The sequence below is a fragment of the Xiphias gladius genome, chromosome 1 (assembly GCF_016859285.1).
Source record: "Xiphias gladius isolate SHS-SW01 ecotype Sanya breed wild chromosome 1, ASM1685928v1, whole genome shotgun sequence".
Classification (NCBI taxonomy): Eukaryota; Metazoa; Chordata; class Actinopteri; order Istiophoriformes; family Xiphiidae; genus Xiphias; species Xiphias gladius.
The window spans coordinates 26,962,872-26,988,614 of NC_053400.1; the positions used below are offsets into that span (position 1 = coordinate 26,962,872).

At 38.7% G+C, this 25,743-nt stretch overlaps 1 protein-coding gene across 1 annotated transcript in view; it reads left to right on the forward strand.

The window, feature by feature from the left end:
- The first annotated feature begins 3,304 nt into the window (after positions 1-3,304).
- The window catches only part of map2k5 (mitogen-activated protein kinase kinase 5), a 63,473-nt gene continuing 41,034 nt past the window's right edge, over positions 3,305-25,743 (forward strand). The window contains exons 1-11 of the mRNA XM_040135730.1: positions 3,305-3,750; positions 4,096-4,144; positions 6,292-6,359; positions 10,318-10,387; positions 11,161-11,201; positions 12,666-12,733; positions 12,862-12,910; positions 14,593-14,657; positions 23,515-23,554; positions 23,678-23,746; positions 24,983-25,064. Of these exons, the coding sequence (XP_039991664.1) occupies positions 3,619-3,750; positions 4,096-4,144; positions 6,292-6,359; positions 10,318-10,387; positions 11,161-11,201; positions 12,666-12,733; positions 12,862-12,910; positions 14,593-14,657; positions 23,515-23,554; positions 23,678-23,746; positions 24,983-25,064 (733 nt within the window). The 5' untranslated portion in view covers positions 3,305-3,618. The remainder of the gene's footprint in view (positions 3,751-4,095; positions 4,145-6,291; positions 6,360-10,317; positions 10,388-11,160; positions 11,202-12,665; positions 12,734-12,861; positions 12,911-14,592; positions 14,658-23,514; positions 23,555-23,677; positions 23,747-24,982; positions 25,065-25,743) is intronic.

Sequence of the window (25,743 nt, forward strand, 5' to 3'; positions counted from 1 at the left end):
TAACATAAGGAGTCACAAATGGGGGTAGGTTTCCACGTGAGTTGGCATGGAATAAAATTAAGCTTCATGGGAATCATCAGTTGAAACCTACAATTGATACATTTTTAACAATCGTGTCCCCGGGCTGAAACTACAAATTGTGTAACGCATCCTCATGTCAAAAAATGCTACACAAATGTGAAATATTTCAAGCAAAATGAAATATTTTATGGCATTTTTGTTTCCACTGTATCATGTGAAAAACAACACCATGTAGTATAATGTTGTATTCAATAAAGTCACTTGACTACAGCATCAAAGAAGAGCCAATACAGCTGTAGTGAACTGGGTGATTGGTTATTTATGTCAGGCTCAGTTCAAAATCAGCCTCTATGGAGGAGAGACACCCCATAAATTTTTCTAAGGCCCCTATGAGCAGGTCAGGAAGGCACCAATATTTCCTCTTTATTAGAAACAACAGAAACAACATGCAGCCATAAAGGCGACCTCAGAGGTGAATCTGAAGCAGCGGGAATGGCAGGGAAAGCATATTTCTCCGAGAGCTGAGAGGTAGTCACGCAATCCATTTCTTCCCACCGGCTTGTCCATATATCGGTGCATTTCCTCATAACTATCACACCAGTGACTCACAAACTCCCCATGCTTCATCACAGGTCAACTTGGAGATGAACTTTAAAAGAAGATGTAACAAATGATCGCAGCCTCTCCGCCAATTCATATCTGCTGTAGTGCCATAACCCTCTAAATATCCTGACCTCAATCTGGAGTCTGCATGTTGAAGGCCCATCTGAGGGAGATGGTATCGATCTGAGCAGGTACTCTGGCAGCATCAATAAACAACAGGCTTCAGGCTTCAAGGCTGAGGAGACACATCTCTATTTCAGCTGGTGGTTTCACATCTGGATACCTGAGTTGGGATGTGGCCTGGGACAGATGCTTTTTTTGCTGATTTTTTTTTTTCTTTCTGCTGAACTCACAGCAGGTCAAGCTCCTCTATAAAGCCAAAGCCTGTGATATCTTCCCTACTGTTGGTTCTATCAAGGTAAATAAGGCCTTAAACCACAAGCGCACACATTCTTACTTTAAATAATTTCATTAATGTTAAGGAACATAGTAACTAGAAAGCTACCAAGTAGCAGTCAATATCCGCAAAAGCAATCAATGCTTAACCAGCAGACATATTATTTCAAGATCTTCTATCAGCATTGCAGTGACAGAAGACAGTACTGACTTTGGCTCATTAATCAATAAGCACAAGCCAACCAATACATTTAACAAAGACTAATGAAATAATAATTACTATCAGAGGGAGACAAGACAAATCATGGGCTGCATTCGGACAATTAGTTACACATAAAAAACAGCCATAAATGAAAATAAAACCATAGTAACTAAGTATTGGGCAATTTTGTTGCTGTCTTCTTTACTCGCTTTTCCCTCTTTGCTTAGAAAGTTAAATAAGTGTGCCTCATATATTTAGAGTCAAACTGAGCTCACTTTGTGCTAAGCAGCTTGTCAATAGCTAGAGAAGGGGTACAGGACAAGAGAGGAGGTCTGATAAAAGGGTTTTTAATTACCAGACAGTGAATGCTGCCTTTCCTTTTCCATTTTCTCCTCCCAGCTAAGTCAGGAGTTTGATTTCTGATAATATGGATTGCTGAGTGGGCTTCATCCTTGTTGCCCCTAAAGCAGAAGGACCTAACGTCAAGTCCTGGGAGAGTGTGTTTGACAAAGTGCCATATAGATCCTCTGTGTTTCATCAGAGGCCAGTGCTGGTGGAAGCATTAATCAGGACGCTTGATAGCCTGGCTTTGTTTTCCCCTTTACTCTCCTGTAACAATTAGGCAAAGTAATAATTTCAGGCATAACATGGAAATCAATGGGTCTTTAACCCAGCTGTTGGTACAGGTGTAAATGATGAGATCAGTTCAGAGCAGGTCGATGCAATGAACTTGTAACCTCTGTGTGTGTGCATGCGTGTTTGAGACAACTGTCAATAGACAGACAAGCAGATAGACAGATAGATAGATAGATTTGAGCCATGGGGTGACAAAACAAGCTTTTAAAAGTTCTTAACATTACACAGAACCCTGGTCACCAGTCTTAGGTATCAGCTCTGCATGCAGAGCGTTGTAAATTAACAGAAGAAGAGACTTCACTTTGCCCAGGGATCAATGTCTTGCTCTTGGAACTGCAATCATAGCTCTTTGGTGGGCAGGCAGAGAGACTGATGCAGCTCCTCAATCATAAGGCTGTTATCAACAACGGTTTTAAGTCCCCCTTTGTTTTACATTCAATTATACACAGGCAAGTCATGCCGAGTGCTACCCTTTAAATACAAATGCTGTGTTAATGTGGAGGGAAAGAAGAAAACCTCTTTGAATACTTGAAAAGCCACGTTCATGCGTGCATGCACTCCTCTGTACGCCTCCGTCTTTTAAAAGGGTTTTGCCTAGGTGGAAATAAAAATTTACCAATTATATTCCCAGAAAGCTATTGTATGATCAATATTGCACTCTCTAATCAAATTTGATCTCACATCAATGTCATGTACAGCAAAAACAGTCCAAGGTGGCAACAATCTCTTTTGATGGAGCGTTAATAATTCCACTGTAGGATAAAAAGTCGTGTTGTACACACACGTAGCGTATCGGCCAGTGTTGCCTTCATGCACTTTACAGCTTTTCATCCTTACACTTTTAGTCCAAAGCACATTCGTGACGAGGATGACATCTTGCTTTTGTCAGGAGTGAATAATGACAACAATGACAGAAATAATTTTATTTTAAACATTTTAAATCACTTTATTCACAGTCCAATATTCACAATATATTCACGTCAATAAATTGAACAAAACATTCAAAACTGTCAATCAAATGGGTTATTTAATTTTACAGCATATTTGTAGTTGGTCAAACAAAAGCCATATATAACAAAAAAAAAACGTTTTCATATCTTACTGGCGTGATTGGAAACCTGGGTAATTTTTCCTTTTGATAGGAAAGCAGAAGACTGTCATTTTACATAAAAATAATAAAAATGTGTTGAAACGTATACAAACATGTGACAATAAGCTCTTTTAAGAGTAGATTTGAATGCAGGCCAGTTCTGCTGGTAGAGTGGCATATCAGCCTACATTTACTGCATGCATGTCATAGGGTTTGCGGAATAGTTACTAATACAACATTTTTTTTTACTACCTACTGTTTGAGAGGATCAATGTTTTGAGTTGGCACGGTGACGGAGGTCTTTTATTTTGAAATGTCCCGAGCGGATGTTGATTCGGAAACGCTGCAGTTGTGGTTTCCTCGAAACTAGCTGCATGGCTAAATGTCTCAGATAACATAGTGTCAAGAGTTTGCCTCAGAGAAGCGGAGGAACACAAATTTACAGTTAAAGCTAAACCTTACGTGAGGTTATGTCGTGACTCCGGTGTCGGCAGAGACTGAGCGCAGCGGCTGACCTTTTTTAAATCTCTGCATCACTTCACACAAGTGTATGGACTGAGCAGGATGCTAGCATGTGTCGTTAGCAAACCACCTCAGGAAATTAGCTCGTTTAGCTAGCTTAGACAGCCAGCCAGCCAAGTGTTATTATGAGGCTTACTTTTGCCTCTTTATGCTCATACTCGATTTAAATAACCTCTTCGCAATGGACACAGAGGCAATAGTGATCCGTATAAAAACGCCGTCGGGGGACATGGACTCATCCGTCGACTGTCCATCTCTTCTGAACTTCAATGACTTGCTGGTGAGTCTTCAAAATTCCACAGGGCCAGCTAGCTGTCCCTCTTTATTCCACTTCATGTTGGAAGTTTTCACTTTAAAACAGCTGTACAGTATAATGACTTACATGCAGTTTGAATTCGACATTTTCGGTTTCTGACTGAACGTGTCTGAGCCCAACTCAGGTACACTGTAGCACTTAAGTTAGTTTTACAACACTGTGACCCACCTTGAATATTAATATTTGTGAATATGATTAGGCTTGTGTCTCTTCCTTCATCGTAACAAGCTCGGTGCATCGGTCTACAGTTTAAAACTCTGTACTTGTTATGTTATTGTCCCTATTATAAGTCACTGCCAAACATTTCAGGTCGCCATCAGAGATGTCATGCCTGAAGCCACCGTCACAGCCTTTGAATGTAAGTGTCTGTTTAACTCTTGTACTACTTTACTGCTGAAACGGGCTATACAAACACAGGAGTCAACTTGGAGACTGACAAGGCCTGTCATACATCAGAGCACTTTTTCAACACCTGACTAGAGTTTGCATTAGTAGTCCATGAATCAATTAGTCAATCGACAGAAAAATAATCAATTATTTTTATAATCAATTAATCGTCTCGTTCTCAATTGTCATTTTTCAAGCAAAAATATTCAAATAATGTCAAATAATCTGGTGTATGCCTCTCAAATGTGAGGATTTTCTGCTTTTGCCATGAATAGTTTTTATTTATCAGTTAGCTTAATTTGTTACCAGTTAACATCCAAGTGCAGTAAAAAGAAAAAAAAACCTGAATAAAATTGGTATTTCCTGTGACCACCATTTGCCTTTTGAAGGTGCTATGTGTAAGTTTTTGCTTTCGCTACATAGCCAACGTTAGCATTAAGAGCTGTTTACTTACCAGTCTAGAAGAAACACTGCAAGTTCAGCATCAGACTTCATTCCTTTACTCGCTAAGAGCTGCCTCCAATGGCCGAAAGGAACGCCAGTGTTAACTCTTGTTTTGCTTCTATTTCTATCACTTCTTTTCTTCTCCTTAAGTTAGAATGCTAACCAGCTAGCCCCAACCCCTCCCGTCTCGTATTGCTACTTTGGTATAGTGAGTCACTGTAGAGTCCAGTTTGCCTTCAGTTCAGCATGAGAGGATGAAGAAGTAGTGCTACTCAGAGGGCATATTAAAACCTCTTGTCTTGTAAACGCAATGATGGCTGAAGCTCTTGGCATGCGACCATCGCCATCACCACCGCCACCACCACCTGCTCCCAGCAAGAGACGTTCTGCGGCAGAGAAAACTTACATATAGCACCTTCAAAACAGCATAAGTTCTCCAAGGTACACTTTCGCGAAGTTTCTCGGGGTATTTGGCAAGTAGGTTGCTAAAAGCATCGTGGAGAAGTTGCCACAGTTGTTCTGTGGATTTAGGCTGTCTCAGTGTCTTCGATTTCTACATCCCAGACTGACTCCATGATGTTGAGATCAGGGCTCTGTGGGGGCCAGACAATCTGTTGCAGGACTCCTTGTTCTTCTTGTCATTTAAGATAGCTCTTTATGACTGTATTGTTGGGGTCGTTGTCATGCTGCAGAATGAATTTAGGAATGATCAGACCCCTCCCCGATGGTACTGCCTGGATAAATAAGAATCTAAACATCTAAATTGTTTAAAACTTTTGCACAGTACTGTATATGGCTACTGTATGTGGAGAGGGAGGGAATAAGCAGAAATCAATTGCGTCTTGCTCATGCGTATCAAAGTAATATGAATGATAATATTTTTTTTTATTTTGGTATATCCTAATACAGAAGATGAAACTATTTATTTTGTTCTCTTGCTCTTTTTTCTGGTGAAAATGTACAACTATATTTTCTGTGCAATTTTGAAGGATAAAATAGATTTTAAGGAGCATTAATGCTAAAAAGCTTGTAGTGATGCTTATGGTCAGTCTTAGTAATTGTTACGTTAACAAGTTGGTGGATAAAACAAACGAGTATACAATAGTTTGTAAGTAGTTTTGGATAATTAATGAAATACTAATGAAGGTAACTTAATTTTTTTTGATCATTTCAAGGAAGAAATAAAAACATTAAAACATTGCTTATTAGTGGCAGAATTTTAGTGCCTTTCTTTGTAAAATGTGTTATATAGCATGAAATGTTATACACATTGCTTGTCCTCACAGTTATTGGCAAATGAATGCCGATTCCTATTCAGTTGTATTGCTGCTTTTCTCTCATTTTGGTCCTTGTGACTTTGTTTTGAAGGTTCTCATAATATGCAGTGAGTTGCATCAAACGTTTTGTTAACAGCTCACTTTTATTAAGTAAGCATTAAGTGTGAAGTATGATACCTAATTATGTAATTTTGTTTTACAGTTTGTGGTAACTGTGTACATTTGCTATTCTTCCGGTACTGTAGGCTAATCTTATCTCTTACCCCTAAATCAACCCAGTTTTATAAGAGAAACATATTCTGCTTTGAGTGTTGCCTATGGTGTTGATAGCTGTTTGTTTTATTAGTTTGTTAAAAAATTTTACAAACCAAATTTTAAAATGCTTTTGTTTTTTTAGATGAAGATGAAGTGGGAGACAGAATCACTGTAAGAAGTGATGAAGAACTCAAGGCTATGTTGTCATATGTGAGTATATAAATGAATCGACTTTTTTTTTCATCATGTCACAACCATCCAACAAATTGCATAACAACATTGTATTTTTTGGTTGTATTTTTTATGTTATAGCAGTTTTCACAGGGCCTTTTTCTTCATTAGAAAGTAGTTCTGATGAAAACTTTTCACAATAAGGTCATACCTCACCGTTGCCATATCTGTCTACAGTGTATATCTAGCATTTATTGCATGTCTGAACATCTATAAAAAAAAAAAAAGATTTTTCTTCTGTTATCCATTCTAAGTTTTCTCAAATATTTTTGTTAAAGGGTTTTCTGTGCAGCTTTTCCAATCCAGATCAAGGGTTTAAGAATATAGAATGTTATACGCTGTACATATGGTACAAAGGAAAAGGAAACACTATACAGCTATAATGTGCCACCAATGGTCTGGGACCTAGGCCTGACATCTATCTAGGACTGACAGATTTTGTCTTCTTGCTTCCACCTCTACACTGACATCGTATTTATCTGCAACTCAGCAACCTATAAATTATTTTTAAACTATATGCCCTCCTCTGGTGGTATTTAACCTGAGGTAAATAACAGCTTGTTGGCAGTTTTTCAGACACTCACATACAAACACACACAAACTTCCTCTACTGATTCAGCTCCCCAACCTAGTGCAGTACATTTTCATATTCCACCATACTCACTGTTCATGCCATAGACAGAAAGAGTAATGGCGTGTAATGGGTTTCTCTACGAGGTACACTGAAAGCTAAATGTACTGTCAATTTTTATTATTTATTATTCAGTACTTAAAGTTTTGCCTCATTAAAGAGCAGCCCCCCTGGGCTACAGAATTGTTCAAAATCTACTTTCATCTGTGGATGTCTTTTACCCCCCATCAGCTCACAATGATGCTGCTAGAGCCATAGGCACAATTTACTCTCGTTGTTTTTTTGTCCATTTTTATCATGCATTCACTTGTGGTTGCTTTTTAATCATTAAGTAGCATAGGGTAGCAGGGTGATTAAGCAAGAACAGACAGCTGTTTTGCCAATGAGTGTTGTGAAACAGGGATGGAAAAATCATTGACCTCAGCCAGCTTTATTATTCACAAATCCTGCTGAAATGTTTTGAGGATCTGTTGCGATTTTGCCTTATTGTGCCATGTGTCGTGTCTCAATGGGTGTAGTTTTTGAGAAAATCACAGCACTGTTGTTGTGCCAACAATAAACTATCCTGGGTATTTTGCTATTAGCACCAATATTTTGTCTATTGCATGCTAAAATTTCATCATATTAATTTAGTTACCAAATTTGGAAGTAAAATTGATACTACTGTAGATTATGATGGTGCAGTACTTTTGTTCCATTCTTTGAGGAAGTGTATAAATGAAATGCATAATTTAAGGTAGCATAATAAAAGAAAAGACCATGCTACTTTTATAAGTGATATTATTATACTTATATTAGTTTGATACATGATTGACCAAATATCAGCAGTAGTCGCCAGTATACCTGTGCATTTCTAAATAGCAGAGAAACAACTGCAATACAACTATTAACAACTACAAGCTATAGTTGGAGCCATCAGTATCCCTGGCAACCAAATTCTGTATGTGACATCAGTTAATTTTTTCAAACATTTTATATTAAAATATCAGTGAATTTTATCCCATTAATCAGTGCCTGTATATGTACATTTATTTTGGAGAACACACTACCATAAAAATATACTATTATTTTCTTTTGTGTCTATGAATAATGGCAGTTTATTGTTCCAACACTTCCTCATTCTTTATTCGGATGATGTAGATGTCATAACATGTGACATCCATCTGAATAAAGACATATCATAAATACTCTTTTATGACCCCGACCTCACTCTGTCTAGCACAAATATTTAGTATCCACAACACTGCGCTGCTTTGTCCACTGATTTCAAAAGCCATTTCTACAATTAATCTTTGGCAAAAAAATCCAGGAGCCCCGTAATGTTTTTCCTACTTCAGCCAAGCCAAGTTTTGTACTTCTCACGGGACAGCCAAGTGTACAGAAAGTTGCTGATCATCTGGAAAGCACGGGCTCACTGAAACATAATTTACACCAGCCGTGTACTTTTTCTTTATGCAAGGGGTATGCACTCCAGCAGCCATTTGCATTTGTATTCAGAGGATTTTTTTCTGGTTGTGGTTGTTTGCTGCGTTTGCCATTTGGCCTCCGTAGAGACCCCAGTGGATTTTTGCCTTTGTGTTATTCATTCCAGGTGAGCAGACAGCCATTATGTGAAATTAATAGGAATAAATGGAAACCAACATGTTAGGTGAAAGGTGGGATAATTCACTAGAGTCTCTCATGGTTCTAGCGTATGTGCGTGTGTTTGTATGTTTGTGATAATTACTTAAAATATTAGTTATAACCAGACTTTTAAAAATGCTGTCACTAAACAGTGTTTTTTTTTTCTTATTCAAGATCACTGCTTTAACATTACCCAGCGAAAAATTCCCGCTCCTTTTGCTGAGAAAAATTAATGCTCAAAATCAGCACTTAATTAACATCAGTCTGCAGAGGGCATTTATCATGAAAAGTATCTCCCCTCACTGAGAACATTGATTGCTACATACTCCTGTGAGACGCACTGGTCTTCGAGGCATCTCTAATCATTGTTCGACACCTTGAAAGACGGACACACCTGTTCAAAGTTAAAGACTGGCTTTTGTCAGGTGCTTTAAAAAAAAACAACCTGTGACCTCATCCGTTCATCCTTCAGCTCCCTTTGGAGGTAGTGTCTCTAATTCTATCATTCTTTCTCCCATTTCCTCTTAGTCTGCTAATAATGATTAGGCCCGCTCTCCACTCTCGCTTTCCCACTTGTCCCTTAAGGCTGAGCGATGGTATTGTGATGGGACACTGTTTAGTTATTGGCCAACAATGGAAAATGTCTTTTAATAACACACCTACTAGAGATTAGGTTGTAATTGCAGCCTTAATCAATAAGCTATCTGAGCGGAAAATTAAAGGTACATGAAGCTCGACACCCATCCCCCCTCCAACAAACACAACACGTTTTTTGGTATCAGGGCCATTGTTCAGATGTGGCCTAGTGAGAATGCTGGAGGGCAAAAGCAGAGGGCTTGGAGCGAGGAGGGATCTGACAGTGATAAATAGGCCTTTTAATAACAGCTGTGCCACTTGGGGAGCCATTCTGATCCATTCCCATCCAAGCCGGTCCCGTCGTCCTCCCTCACTCCTTCCCCCACCATGAGAGAGCAAATTTACATAACGCTGTGATGACTTGGTAGTTCGTACACGATTGTAAATGAAATATAATGAATAGTGGACCACATTAAGAACCACAACTCATAAATTGTCTAACTGTGTCTTGGGCAAGGTCTTGATGTTGATTTTTGTCGGCTTGAAGCCTTGTAAAGGAGGGGACACAAACAAAACACACATACACACACACACACACACACACACATGCTCACAGTTTAACAGATGGTTTGGTTAACTGAAACATCAATTATTGCATTGCCTTGGCAAATGTCTGAGAGGCTCCAGAGTGTGTGTGCACGTGTTAGTCCTGTAGGATATGAGTGTTTGGTGAGCTGTTGACCTGGAGGAGAAAAGGGTTAATGCTACACTCCTTCAGAACAAGCCCACAGGGCATTGGCCCTCATCGGCAGCAGATTTCAGCACAGCATGCCCACAATTTTTGGGAACACTGTGGATTAATTCTGACGTCATTTAAATAAACATTTTTGTGTGTGAGTGTAGCGCACAGTCAAATTGCAAAATCACCATGGCTTTGTTTAATTTGTTTTACGTTGTTAAGGTGGAATCTATTTTTTATTCTGTTAACACTAAGATTTTAGGTCATTCTTTATTTATGAAACAGAGTTTCAGTTTGTGTAATAATCACTTAAACCCCATTTCTCTCAACTATTTACCGTATACTATATGACTTTTTTCCCCCTTTAGTACTGCAACACAATGAATGAACAACGCATGAATGGACTGCTGCCGGACCCTCTCCAGATTTTTCCAAGAGGTACAGAGTGACATTTTACAGTTTATCATGGTTTGGAAATGCTGAAAGGCTCATTACATCTTTGCAATTAATGTGTTGATAATTAATCACAAGCAGAATTTAAATATATAAAAATATTCACACTTTATACTGAAATTTGGTTAGATCACTTGTGCTGTGTTCAAACATAAGATAATAGGAGCATTTGGTGGCTAAAAGTAACAGCGCAGCCTCTGGACAACATTAAAATTCAGTGGCTCACTCTGTTATTGTGTTGACTGTCATTTATGAATCTACATTTCTTTTGCTCCAAGGACATTGAAACTGCAAGCTTGTGTTCAGAATAAGCCTTGCCCAGATCTATGGCATTGTGTAGTTTCTTCCTAAGCTGATTTTGAGTGCTTTTTCAATACATACATCCTATATCTTCATATAGTTTTCTTACCAGTCATAATCACTAACAGGCCCCAAGGGCAAAGTGATGAAACATTTTATTGTCCCTACCTCCTAAACTCTATATCTGGCTCGCTCTCTCTGTCTCACTCTGTCCTTTTTCCTCCATCTGTCTTTCTATCTCCTTCTCTTTTTTCTCTAACTGTGATTCTGTTTTTCCTTCCTGCCCACCACCATCTGCCTCAAGAGCCCAATATCTCACTCACTCTCGTCTACAACTAATTTCAGAGTAACCCTCATTTCATTTCATCTTTTTTTCTTTATAAAGAACCGATTCCTTTTCAGCACATTTGTAAATGGTCCAGTGATGTGTTCTACAATCTAGTCAATTACTGTTTCAGCCGGCAAGACTCCAGGGATCCGGAACATACATGGCCTGAAGGTACGCATCTCAATAATTGTTTCAGCTGCCTTACACAGAGAACGAGGGAAGGGGAGGGAGGGAAGTTGAGGCAAATGGATTGGTAACGCTGTGTTCCACTTATTGAAATGTCAATTGAAGTCAAGGCTCTCCTTTTCTTTTGCTCATTCTCTTGCTCCCCTCGTCCATGTTTATGTATGACGGTGGCTGGCTGTGGCTGTGGAAGGGCTCATATCTCCCTGTCTCTATCTCCCTGTGTTCCTGTTTCTTATGCTGGGATAATCATTTAAGAGCAAGGTGTTGTGCTGAAATCCTCATCCCCCTCCAGAGTATTATGATCCTCTCATTCCATATGATAGGAAGAACATCAGCTTTGGTTAGAGCAAAAGTCGGGCAGTAAGAAGATGTCATTGTTCAACCATGAAATTGTCATTACATGCCCCCCTCTCTCATTTACAAACGGCCTTCCACAGACCTTGCCATTTTATGTTTGGCATATGTTGCTATTGAAACTCATTGCTAATTACCATGGGTTAAATGACTTGACACCCCCCCATCTCTCCAGATGATCCATATTATATCCATCTTCATTTCAGTAATAAAATCACCCCACCCCAGCCCCAATACTGAAAGTGCTTTATTTATGTATCCTCTGAGGAGCTTTTGTAACAACTAATGAACTGTGTCAGTGTTTTTTATTTATTTATTTATTTATTTTTGAGGTCAAGGGTCTGTTTTGAGAAGATGATATTTCCAAAATCCTTAAGTCCTTTGGTAATCTTTCCCCCCCTTTTCTCCGGTTTTAATGTAAAAGTAATTGGCTAAGGACAGTCTTGTGCACTGTTTAAATTAGATCTTCCTGGGCACTAATTAAAGAGAGAATCCCTGCGCTTTAGTAGACCCAACACACCGGCCTTTTGACCTCAATTAAATGGGTTATTTTTAGTAACGCCTTTACAGGGTCTTGTCTCTCCTTGTGTGTTTGATATCTGGGTTGAGTACAGAGGTCTTTGGAGTTAACATAGATGCACATGAATAGATGTGAGGAACAATGTCCCTAGTTAGGCATGACATTTTTAATGTCTTAACTTGAATTTCCTCCAGCCCTTGCCCTGATTTGTTTTGTCTCCTCTAATGTTAAGACATATTGCTGTACTTTCATGTAAATATGTTTTTGGCTCTCCTCTCCTCTCCTCTCCTCTCCTCTCCTCTCCTCTCCTATCTTTTTCCTTATCCTGTCTGCCATCCTTTACCCTCCTCTATGTGGACACCTCTTTCTTTCTTCTTTGCCTGCCTCCCTTCTCTCTCTATGAAAGCCAATTAACCTCCCGGCTGAATTGAGAGCCTCTGTTTTGTTCTTGTTGATTAGGGGGGTCTGGCCATATGTCTGTCTGTCTGCTTGTCTGTGTTTTGGCCTTGACCACTAAGTGTGGGTTTGCAGCTGTGTGTGTGTCCTTTCACAATTGTGTGTTTGCACACCTTTAGGTTAATACAAGACCTAACCCAGCCAATGACTGCACTCATGCTGTTCCAGACTCCATGGCCAACAACAGGTGAGCTTGCTGGGGCATGAGGAGCATGATACACTGCCTGGTATAAACTAATTGGTTGGTTGGTTGGTTGGTTGAAAGATGCCTGTGATACTTACATCAGTGAAAATGTGCTGTGTTCCTTCCTGCAGCTTAAAAAAATCGTCTGCTGAGCTGAAGAGGATCTTGACAAATGGGCAGGTGAGCCTTTGTTTTGGTTTTAAGTAGAATTTGACCATTGCTATCTCACTGCTCCTGCTCTCACACCTAGTTTCCACTCACCATAGCACATTCTCACTGGTGGTTGGCTCCTCTATTGATTCCTTTTAATGCCACCCGTGGGCATGTTATACAGAGAGTACTGTATATCTTGTTATTGTTTCTTCACTGTGCCGTACATGGGGGTTCTGTGGGTTGCTAGGATCAAGCCTGCTACAGTCATGTCTCTCTCTCTTTTATCAAAACACACACACTCTCTTTCTTTCACCCCCCCCCACACACACACACACACACACACACACAGAGTGACTAGTATGTCAGGGAGACAATTAAGCCAGCGACCTCTCAGGTTTCTGCTGTAACACAGTGAACTAATAGAGCTGTTCTCTCCCTTCTCCTCCATCCTTTCATCCATCTCTTTTCATTCTCTTTACCTCTCTCCTCTAACCATGTTATCAAATTAGTTGAGGTGAATTGGGAGGGAAATGTGCGTGTGTGTTCTGTGCTTCCATGCTTACATTTATGTTGTGATGTCTGTCGCCTCCTGTCCGTACAAAATTAGTTGTGGCAGCCCCACATTGAATATCATATCAATACAAATAGGTATCTGTCCACCCAAACTGGTTCATTGGCTGGGCTACTGCAACCTTAGTGTCTGCTCCACAGACATGTTGAATGAAGCGCTCCAAAGCAGTATGGACTGGGCCAATAATCAATTGGAGATATTCACTAGACATTGTAAATTCTGGCCATTTTGGATGCAAATATAAACAACAGTTTTAATTCCTAAAATGTTTTTCTCTATTCGGTATGTATAAATTATGGGATTTTCAGAGCACTAGCATTTTGCAAATGTAAATTTCCTGCTATATCAATAGGACTTATGAAATATTGTAAATTCTCACTTTAAAACTCAAGACCAGGACAAACATCATCATTATTTGGGAAAATATATTCATGAAATGAATCTTAAATAACTGTCCAGTTAAGGAGACAATGTTTTCCTCAGTTTTAATTTTTATACTTATCCACAAATTATCATCATTCAGGCACAACATTACCTACCACCACTTTAAAGAATTTTACAGATCTAATGCTATGTTCTTCAATGCTGAGTAGCCACCGTTATTTTAGATATATTTGCATGGGCTCTAAATCGTAACTACAAGATTATTTGAGTGCTCTGTTTAGAGTAATTTCATTGATCTACAGGAAAATTTTGACCAGTTCATTTCAAACTGGGCAAGAGGAGGAAACTTTTGCTCAGCTCAGTCATGTTAACTCTAGCTGCATTATATCACCTGGCTCTGACACTTTTTATCAAAGTAGAGTGGAATGACATGAGCAAGCAAATTGTCATTAAACTCTCCATCACTCACTCCCCCACTCCCCCAAGCAGGGTGTCCTTTTTATAAATTGGACAGCAAATGTTGTATTGATCTCCTCTTCTCCTCCCTCTGTCCCCCTGTTTTCTCTCCTTATGTTGCTGAACTTGGAGTGACCTGAAAGCTTGTCTCATATATAGCCTCCAGTGACAGTGTAGTCCCCCCCTAGCTCTTTCACTCACTCTCCCTCTCTGTGTAGTACACATCTTGTTACGTCTTCTCATGTTATAACATCGACGAACCATTATTGTATACCTGTGTGTGTTTGTTGCTCTGCAGATAAATGCCCAAGATATCCACTATCAAGAGCAGCTCGGCCATGGAAATGGAGGCACAGTTTATAAGTAAGTGTCAGCTTCCTTATACAGTACGATACAAATATTAAGGATGAATGTCTCAGTTAGTGTCCAGTTTTAGACAGATGAGTGTGACATCATATTTTCCTGCTTAGTTTTTATGACAAAATTGCACACATCACTCTACAACAGTGTTCTGTGAAGAGTTCTCCCTTCTTCACCACCCACCCTCCTTCATCTGTCCATTTATCTCTCAGTGTTTGGGGTGACAACTGCCAGGCCGGTTTGTTTTTGTACCTTCATTTATTTATTCTGGTTTGAAGGTTGCAAACATATATGATATTGATTTGGGGCTGTAAGATATGACAGCAATTGACTTAAATCGGTCTATAGTATAGCACATTACCTGCCACGATAGAAGAGGTCCCTCCGTTCTGGTGAGACAAATGTCTTACTGCCCTGCTAACATTATGACAAGGTTGGCATTTGTGTTGCTCCTTTTATCTTTCTTTTCCGCACCTTGTGTTTCCTCCTTCCCATCAATTCTTAGCTATTGAGCTGTTTTATTGAGATTGAAGTATTGATCACTGCTCAGACTAACCTTGACTTGACAGAGTGGTCTGCCTCACACAGTCCCCGGCAAACCCTGTAAATTTCCTATCCAGCAAATCCACAAGACTGTCTTTTTTATTTTCATCCCTTTCTTTCAAACCACCTTTTTACTGTTTTATGACTTTGAGATAGTTTCATTGAGAGCCAATCTCTCATAGTTGTAGAAGGATAAGGTTGCTGATCAGTTTGGCACTAGAAATGGTTACTCTGCACTGGGGAAGGCCAATATTGCAAGCCCAACATTTTCTCAGTCAATTTAGCCCAGCAAAAAATCCATATGCTTTGGTGCTGAAAATGTTATGGTTGAAAGGAAAAGGAAAAAAAACAGCCTGTTTGTTTATGCTATTTTGGTGTTGTAGATTGTTTCATTTCATGTCCATTTTAGTTCAAATATATATCTTCTGTAGGTTTTAATTAAAGTAAAAAAATTAATCAATTCATAGGGGCTTTTTCAGGTCAGAATAATCACGGCAAGCAGAGGATCCCAGAGTTACTTTTCAACAGCTTGAAGATGTAGACCTTTGAGCATTTTCTTGAACGCAATGCTGAGTCCCAAATTCATACTAAACACTAATTATAAGCAGGTTTTGAGTATGTAGAGTGTTCACACTAAAGTGACAAAATATATTCAAAACAGTAAGTATGCACACTAAAAAATAGTACATGCTATTGATCGACATTATAGCCCATTAGACCTTAGTTGGGTTTCCACCCACCTTTTTAATGCATATTTTCAATTTGAAAATAAAAAAAAAACCTACCTTGAAATCCTGGGAATTCAAAAAACATCTTATATATCGCAAAATGTTTATATGCTTGGGGGCGTATCAATAAAAGGATAATGCAACAAAGTGCAATCGAAACAGACTTAGCGAATAAACCATGGCGTACATGAACCATGAAACCTAGCTAAACGTTTGCTAAAGCTTCCACTCCACTGAAGAGACAAATTAGCAAAAAAAAAAAAAAATTAGCTGCAGATTATAACATCAGGTCTGTGTTGAGTAAGCGCTTTTATTTGCATCACCTTGTTGCATCCTCTTCTTCTGCAGTGGTTTTAATGGCGTCCAACTGGAGAATTAGCGTCACCAGATGTTTATCTTGATGATCCAACTCCTAATATTTTTTAAATAGCAGTGACTGAAAACATGCAGTCATTCATATTTTTTGTCGAATTTCTCAAAATTCAGTTAAAATTTGTGCTACATGTGGATGGAACCCCTTCTATTTTGAATTGTCATAGCTGTAAAAACTAACAGCCCAGTGAAGGCCAGTTTATACCTCGGCGTAGAATCGACATTTGTATGGATGTGTTGCTTAAATTAATAACTTCAGACCAGACACCCACTCTGCATAGTTGCATTCTTAATCATACAACCTGTCATTTTGTGGCTTATTTTAATTAAAATTTTCTTTTAGCCTAAAATGTCTGAAATTGGGTTTAATTTTATTTGAAAGCAATTTGCTGAAGTTCTACCGAAATCTTCTGATGACTTTAAAAAAAAGACTAAAATATCAAGGGTTTTAGTCGACTAAAACTAGATTAAAATGTTTACAGTTTTCAGTGACTAAGATGAGGCTAAAGTGTCCAGAGTTTTAGTCAACTAAAAATAAAAAGGATAACATTTACTTTTTTTATTTATTTTTTTTGACCAAAACTAACATGGACTTTTGATCTCAGGTCCACACCCTACAACTGGGCTTTTGCTTCCCGTACTACTAGATTAAACAGAAAAGGCACAGTAGAAGCAAGCGTTCTAGGCCTCCCTGCCTCTTTATAACTAAACTGGTCATTAGAGCTGGAGGAGACAAAATTGGTGTTAATTGTGTGGGTACCCTTGACATCAGCTTTAAGAATTTTTCATCAGTAACTGTTAATTGCATCCCTGTTTCCTAAATTTTAATTATTTTGTCACAGTAAGAAAAAACTCCAAATATTTAATACTGCTCTTCCCTTGATGTCACCTTTGATGTGTTATTGACAGGTTGTTAGACAGCTAGTTAAAGAATGGTGATTTGCTGACCTCTGCATAGTGTTGCATTTATTTTCGCTGGATTTTTTTTACTATAAAAATTCCAATCAACTTATTACAATTTATATATAGTCCTCCTCTCTATGCGCGCTCTTTAAATTTTCATGCCAAAAGCAAATTAACATATTTTACGACAAAAACTGTGGTACAGTAAGTACATCAAAATAATTATCTGGTCTGACTTTACAAAAGCATTTTCATTTTGGGATTTTCTTAAGGGTCTGCACAGGGAACTGACAATAGCTACTTTCTCCATGTGTTACATACTGTCGCTTCACTCGATGCCTGTAGCACACAGTGAGCGCGCCATGCAGACAGAAGACGTAGTCAAGGTTACTGTAGCCACCGTAAGTGTGTGAGCTTGCACAGAAAGCAGTGAGTGCAGATGTTTTGACATTTTGTGGTCTTCTGGTCACCTTTAAGACTTAATGTTTAATAGCAACACCTGATAAAATATGCAAGTGACAATTTTTATTTCAGCAGGCCGATATTTACAATATATACATGATGAATTAGACACATACATGTCTTCAATATCATGGGTTGCGTGGGCACACTATGTTTCTACAAATGCTGCATACTTTTTGTCAAAAACCATTGAAAATTCATATATTAAGTATATTTTAGGTAGGCCAGCTATACCATAAAATTTTGCTGTATTGAGCAGGAAAGGATCCATTTTTAAAAAATACTGTATGCCTACACACTGAAGTCCTGGACAGGTTTCTTGCTTGCTTAGAAATCAATTCTCTGTCCTCTTCCGCCTCTACCCTTTGGTCCAGCTTATATTAGGCTTATCACGTTTGAAAAGCACTACCAAAAGCACCCCACCTTTTAACCTCTTAGCCCATTTATGACCCAGAGCCATTTAGACTCAATTGGATGTTACCAACACCTCAGCTCTCCATAGCCACACGCTGACCTAGCCATCCATCACTGTCGGCCTTTGTTTTTTATTACACACTCTCTCAGAGGTCCATCTTGTCCACCAATCTAACTGACTGTGGCTTATAAATACAATAACAAGGACACAAAGGCTATTTTTGTGACTCATGGATCCAGCAGTGCAATTAAAACGCACGTTGGCCTGGCTGTGACTGTGGTGACGTCCACTTAGACACACATGGCTGTTCCTTTAGTCTCTCAGCCCATTTTCCCCATTGATTTTGTTTTGTTATCTCATTGATTAGACCGTATATTGAAGGGCCAAACCTCTTAGGTTAACTGGTTGTAACTTAGTATCTTGAATCCAGTTATTTGCAGATTTTGTCTTGAACCAGGTGAATGACATCGCAGTTTACACCTGGCATCACGGTGCCTATCAAATGCATTTTGAGTGAACCCTTTTAATTGGTTTTCACATTTGTTTTTTATTTTGGTAGATAAACTGTGCTTTCTGAACAGATAAAGACAACAATTCAACTTAGTTACGTTGCCTTAGTGATTTGGAATAGGTAAATCAGTTTTAATTTGGAGATGAGTTGTATTATATATGTATGCACATTGAAAATATTAAACAGAATTTAAAAATGTAAGCCTTTTGTCATTGGTGTTGAATATTTGGACAGTACACTACTGGTCAAAGAATTTTGAGCACTCCCATTTTTCCATTTTTATAGAATTTTAAGCAGCACTCTGTTAAGTCCAGTGAATAACCTTAAATGGTACAAAGGTAAACGGTAAACAAAAAAAGTTTAGGTCACAAAATTTAAAAATCATGTAGATTTCAGAGAAAACAGGCCTTTTTCAGGAATTAAGAAATTGGTTAACTTACAGCTTTCCTGCAGAAGTGGAAGTAAATTAAGCTGCGATACTTCATTCAAACAATTCCTACAGTAAACCCCAACTTTAGTTGATTACTTACAAACCCTGTTTCTGTACAAAGGCAGTGTTGGAAGAAACTGTGTTACCACACCCTCAGATGCATTAGTAGGACATTACTTTACTACAGAAGCAGTACTGCATATTGCTGTCAGAATGGTGAGAAAAAGACAAGTAGGAGAGGAAGACAGACTGGGTGGTCAGGGGTTCATCCTGCAGCAAGATAATGACCCAAAATGTTAGAAGAAAATAACTAAATGGTGGCTTCACACGATGGAAAACCAGTAAAGTCTCCAGACTTAACTCCAGTGGAGCTGGTTTGGGATGAACTGGAAAGAAGGTGAAAGTGAAGCAACCTGCAAGTGCAACACATTCGTTGGAACTTCTGCAACAGTGTTGGGACGAACTTTCTGAACAATATCGGATTTCCATTGTAGAAAGAACGTCATGAGTGTGTTTGGCTGCTCAATGAGTCAAAAATTTAGATTAAATTTAGTTCAACAAGAAGATTCAATTATCCCTTGTTTGACAAGTATGCAAAAGAATTTCCGATACCTATAGGTGTCGCAAGACATACAGTTTTAGCCGTTTTTACTGTCCACGCCTGTAGATGGCAGCGCTTATGTGTACATTTGCCGGTCTTAACACTATCTGTTACTTTACTTTCCTGGAGGTGGTGCAATGTGGCATGTGAAGAACTGGTGTGACGATAAACAAGTGCCATCGAAAACCCTCAAAGTATACAAATCAACAGCAGTATTCTTCTTCATCAAAGTAAACATAATGTTACATAGATACTGGCCCCTACGCCAGCTCATGAATAAACAACCATCTGCTGTTTGATTTCGGTTAGAGAAAACTAGTGGGTGTGTTGCTGCAAACTGCAAACCGACAACAGTTGTGTTGTTGTATTGTCTTTCTCGGCCTCAAAAAGGCCTGCTTTCAAAAGTGATTTCAAAGTTATTTAATGGAATCAAGGAATATGGACGTTCACTTTTTTAGCATAATAGAATATAAACAAAACAAACCTTTCAACTTTGTCATTTGAGCTTTTCAGCTTTGCTGCTTCTACTGAGCTGGATATTTAGCAAGCTTTTTTCTTTAAATGAATGTCCGTCTGTAAATGTCTGTGTTTAGGTTGCTGTCTGTCTGTCTGCCAGTAAGGGGACCCGTTATGGTCGTGTCAGGTGAAAGAGTCCGTGAGAGAGAAAGGCAGCCCATCATCCATGTGGCAGTATAAACGTACCACATTAGCCCTGATCCAGGAGGCCAGTCTTTCTAACCCACGGCTCCAACTTCAGAGACATAGAGAGAGGCCCTATGAATACTGCATGATGGAGCTTTTATTACAGAGCAAGCTGGAGTGTAAATAAGATCTAGGCAATGGGGCACATTTACTGGGGTCAGATCTGGGGGAAGTGATGGGGGGTGGCTCTGTAACCTTGTCCCCATGTCTCTAGCTGTCACAGTCCTGTCACTGTAACTCATACAGGGATGCTCTGCCCTGAGTTGGTCAAGGACGGTCTCAGAATAAGCTTTAACCAAGCAGTAGTCACACTGTATCTCCAGCTCTAAAACATACCTGCCCTTAAAACACATTTGTTTTAACTTTGGGGTTTCTTAACTTTTGTATATCTATCTTAGACAAACAGTAGGCTCATCATTTGATTATAATTGAATATATAAATATATATGTATATAACTAAAACAATAATATTGAGCCCGTTGTGTTTAAAATTATATTATGGGAATATTGCTTTTCATTCTTAGGTAAAACATATTTAAGAAACAACCCTGTGAAAAAGTACTGTTTGTCCATGGCTTTAATGTCTGTTTACCTTGATATAATTCTGGCCTAAATTAATTGTCGAAATCAGAGAAAGAAAAAAAATAAACAGATGTGAGACTTTGCATGAAGGTACATACACAAAAACTGAACAATCACAAACACTCAACTTGTACACATTGTATCTCACGTAAAAGCTATGTCTCACAAAGCTGCACTTCTAATGTGTTTAAGTAGCTGTTAAGTTCATTCAGCCACCAGCTGGGTATATTTTTCAGCATGTCTAGACTTCTCATTGAGGACTACAAGTTGTTTATAGTGGTGAAGACTTGGCTTAATCTCTTTTCGAGCTGGCTCACGCACAAACTTCCCAGTCAGTCTTTAACAAGTATACTCCTGCGATCCTGCCTCAATTAACATCTTCATCTTAATTAAGAGGCAGCAGTCATGCTTAACTGATATTGATTGTAGCTTAAAGGAAGACCGAGCCATCAGAATAGAAACAAAAACTGTGGTAAAGTAAGTACATCAAATTAATTATCTAGTCTGTCTTTTTCATTTTGAGATTTTCTTAAGGGTCTGCACAGGGAACTGATGCTCTTCCCTGAGGTGGTCAAGGGCGGTCTGAGAATAAACTTTGACCAAGCAGTAGTCACACTGTATCTCCAGCTCTAAAACATACCTGCCCTTAAAACACATTTGTTTTGACTTTGGGATTTCTTAGCTTTTGTATATCTATCTTAGACAAACAGTAGGCTTATGAGTATGCTTAGCTTATATGTGTCTTGAAACAACTTGAGGTTGGACACATTATAGAAACATCTATTTCGACATTTGTGAACCTACAACACGTAAGGTTTATTTAAAAGAAATGCTGAAAATAGTTATTTATTGAGGCCTTACCACAAGCAATAACCTGAATGAATAGTTGAATATGTGTGATTACTGTCTATTCTCTGGACAGCTTGAAGTAATTTCAATCAATCTCCAAAATGTCTGCAGTTACTTATTGACTTTAGCAGTCATGAGGCTGTTAGCAAATATGTGTAAACTACAGCTACAGATGTGTAAAAATAGCTATAGTCAGAGACCAGTGTTTGTTATAACTGTGGGTAAACACAGTACCTGACATGGCACTAATAGGTGTCACTAATTAAGGCCTGGGTCAGTTTAGAGGTGCCTGGCCAAAAAGTAATGTGATACTCCTAATCTAAGACACATTAATCACACGTTGCACCATACACATTTTCTCTGCAAGACCCACTGACAGGTGAGTAGCCAGGTATCACATTTACTAAGCCTGCTTGCAAGCTAACAATCCTGTGTGACGTACACTTACCCCACCTTATCCCCATTACCTGACAGCTGTTGGACAGTATTCGTCCTTGAGGATTGTGTGTTGAAAGGTCCTGAGGTATTGTCACTGGTGCCGTAAACTAACCTTCAAGGGCTGTAACTAAAGCCGACGTTTGGCATTAAGGAGTTGGATAATTAAATAATTACAGCGACGGTCTGTGGCTACAGCTTTACTTGCAATTCAAAACTCTGCCTGGAACAACTAGTGACAGGGCTGATTGGATCTGGTTTTGGGTAGAAACCTCTGACCTCATGCTAATTTAGACTCTACTGTTGCTCAGAAACTCACAGACCTGTGGAGTTTTTATAGCCTTGTCACTTATGTCCTTTCATTATCTATCATTTGAACTTTTTAAACCGTTCCTGCATTCCAGTTCTTGTCAAGTTATACTGTGGTTCCTCTATTTCCATTTTAGTTTTATTCTGAAAGTACGGTTGCATTACACTTCCGTCCTAAGAATAAAGGCTCTGTCTCCAATTCGCCTCTCTTGAATACCATGGGGCATATGAATTGACGATGTTCGGCCGGCTCCGATGGATTTACAGTTCAGTGTTACTTTTGTTCAACTTTGACTGAGCAAATGTGCATGGTCAGCCGATAACAACACTGGTGGACTTTGTTTGGAAATGGAGACGTTTTTTTTTTTTTTTTTAATGTGTGTTGTATCACCGTCTTCAGCACGTTATCACACTACCAGAATTCATCAGAATTAATTTATTAACCACAACAACAGCGACATGACATCTTTTTTCAGGGCAGAGTGCAGGGCAGTTTCGTTGAAAGTGTGGTGGGACCGTACTTAGATGTGGAAAATGTACAGTACTATGCAAATGTTTCGGGCGTCAAAAGGAAAGTGAGGATTCTTTCAAAAATAATGCAAATAACTTCATACAAAGTGCTGTAAACAGAAAAACCTGAATTAAATCCATATTTGGTGTTACCACCCTTTGCCTTTAAAATAGCACTAGTTCTTTTTAGTACACGTGCAAACAGTTTTTCAAGGTACTTGGCGGGTAGGTTGTTCCTGTAGAACTTCCCACTGTCACTGTGTTTTCTGTCTCTTCGTGTGATCCCAAACTGACTCCTTGATGTTGAGTTCATGGCTCTGTGGGGGACAGACCATCTCTTGCACCTTATTCTTCTTTTTCTAAAACTTTTGCACAATACTGTATGTTATGATCAGAGCTTGGAAGAAAGCTAAAAAAAAAACCAGGTTACTATTTAACTTACTCACCATTTTAGTTGAACTGCATTCTATGGCTTTGTTCCATATTATATTCTGTTTTGTCCCTCTAGAGCGTACCATGTTCACGGCAAGCGAGTTTTAGCTGTCAAGGTGAGAACTTCTTCCATGCTGATGATACGATTGTGACAACTCAACCCATTAAAACATCAACAGACCTTGTTAGTGTTGTGTTTATTAAAGATTGTGTCCCCCCCCCCCCGTGTTTGATTACAGGTCATCCCACTGGATATCACGGTGGAATTACAGAAGCAGATCATGTCAGAACTAGAAATTCTCTACAAGGTTTGTTTTGTATGATGGAGTGTTAGGGCCACATTGAGGAAGAAAAAATTATGAGACTTCGAGAATATGGTCCTAATATTAGGAGAATATGGTTGTAATATTAATATAATAAAAACAGAATTTTGAGGGGGGGAAAAGTAATTTTTGTGAAAATATATTACCAGCAGCCAACAAAACGGGTGAGAGGATAGTCAATGGCAGCCTGACCCTCGTTGTGGCAACTGCCGTTTGTCTCAGGCAGCGTGGCATACCACATGCATCAGTCAAAAGGTTCTTTGTTCGGAATAGACAGTTTCTGGCGCAATCTTTTCAAAGTCCTGATACTTACGATAATGCGGTGCTAATGTGCAAAAAGATTAAGTATTTCATTATCTGTGAAACCTATACTAAAGTATAACTTAATAGGATGCTCCATGTTCCTAATTTTAACGCAGACTTCAGGCTGCTCTTCTGATATTTCACTTCTGAGATAACATATAGCCTAAAATTACAAATTTTTCTCTCATAATATTGTGAGTTTTTTCTCATAAAATTATGACCTTATTCTCGAAATCTAGGGTTTTTTTTTTTTCAGTGTGGCTCTAATATTCCGTTGTAGTTTTGACTGATGCCGTCGGTTCTGCTTTACCAAAACAATCTGTCTTTTCTCCACTCAATGTTGCTGTCCTGCCACTTTTACATTGTTAATTAACCATGAGTCTGGCTAATGAAGTGCTTACAATGTAAGCCAGGAATCAGCGACACATAGACAAGGCATGTGAGTTTACTGATTACAGTCTGTGAATTGCTTGTCATATGTAAGAGGAGGTTGTTTTCTGTTGCTCCCAAGACATACAAGCCCAAGCACTGTGAGCTTGGTGACTCACTTAAACTGAATGTGTTATAAACATTGAACATGAAGAAAGAAGTTGCTTATATTCAGAAACAGAGGTAACATCACCATCCCCTCTTCCCATGCAGTGCATGTGGAATTGAATCATTAATAAAAATGTTTCTTTCCAAACAAAGACGGTTGATAGACTTAAAATTGATGCTGTTGAGTGATTTTTTTTTTTCGAGCACTTACTAAAATCACTTAAGCATGCGTGATCATGAGAAACTTTTGTACAATTTAGTGCTGCTGTTGTATTTCACCCAAGTTCACAATGAGGATAATATACAAACAAATTCTTTTGTATCAGATAAATATTTTGGCATGCTCTTTAATGATCACATTTCCTCTTCCTTTGATTGCAGTGTGATTCACCCTACATCATCACTTTCTTCAGTGCCTTTTTTGTTGAGAACAGGATATCCATATGCACAGAATTTATGGATGGTGAGTTTCTCTGTAGCTTAAGCCAGTAGATGATATGTCTTTTCTTTGCTAGCCAGAGCTGTGTAGAAGAGACTTTGGGGAACTGTCCTCCGTCTCTCTACTGTGTGTCCATTTACACTTCTGCAGATCAAAAGAACGTCTTATCTCTGTGAGCTGCTTAGCATGCCTGTGTGCTAAAAGCTACAAGGGCGTGATAAATCTTGACTTAAGTGCATTTGTAGGTGCGTTTGTATGTATGGGCCTAGATTGGTGTGAGATGGGGGACCGTTTATGTTTTTAAGTGTTGGTGTTTGTCCAACTGTGTCTTAATGCAGTGATTCCCCTGTTTCACACATTTGCCAGCTTGTCAGCGAAGTCTGTCCAACCTTTGAACACCCTCCTACTTTATGAAACTTTTCTGTGATCAGTCATTTCCAGTTGTACATGGTTACTGCAAAAAAGAAATTGCAGTTGGTCTGCATAAGGAAAAGAGTAATTGAATTTGTTATCTTGTTTCTACTTTTACTGATATGACAAATAAATGTAAAACAAATACGGTTAAAGTGTCAGCAAATGGAATTATAAAAACCGTTAATATATTGTATATTATTGTGTCGACTCAGTTTAATTTTTAAATATGCTTTGAAACATATCTGGAATCTGTCCTCTGCATTGAAACAATCATTGTTGAAAAGCTCAG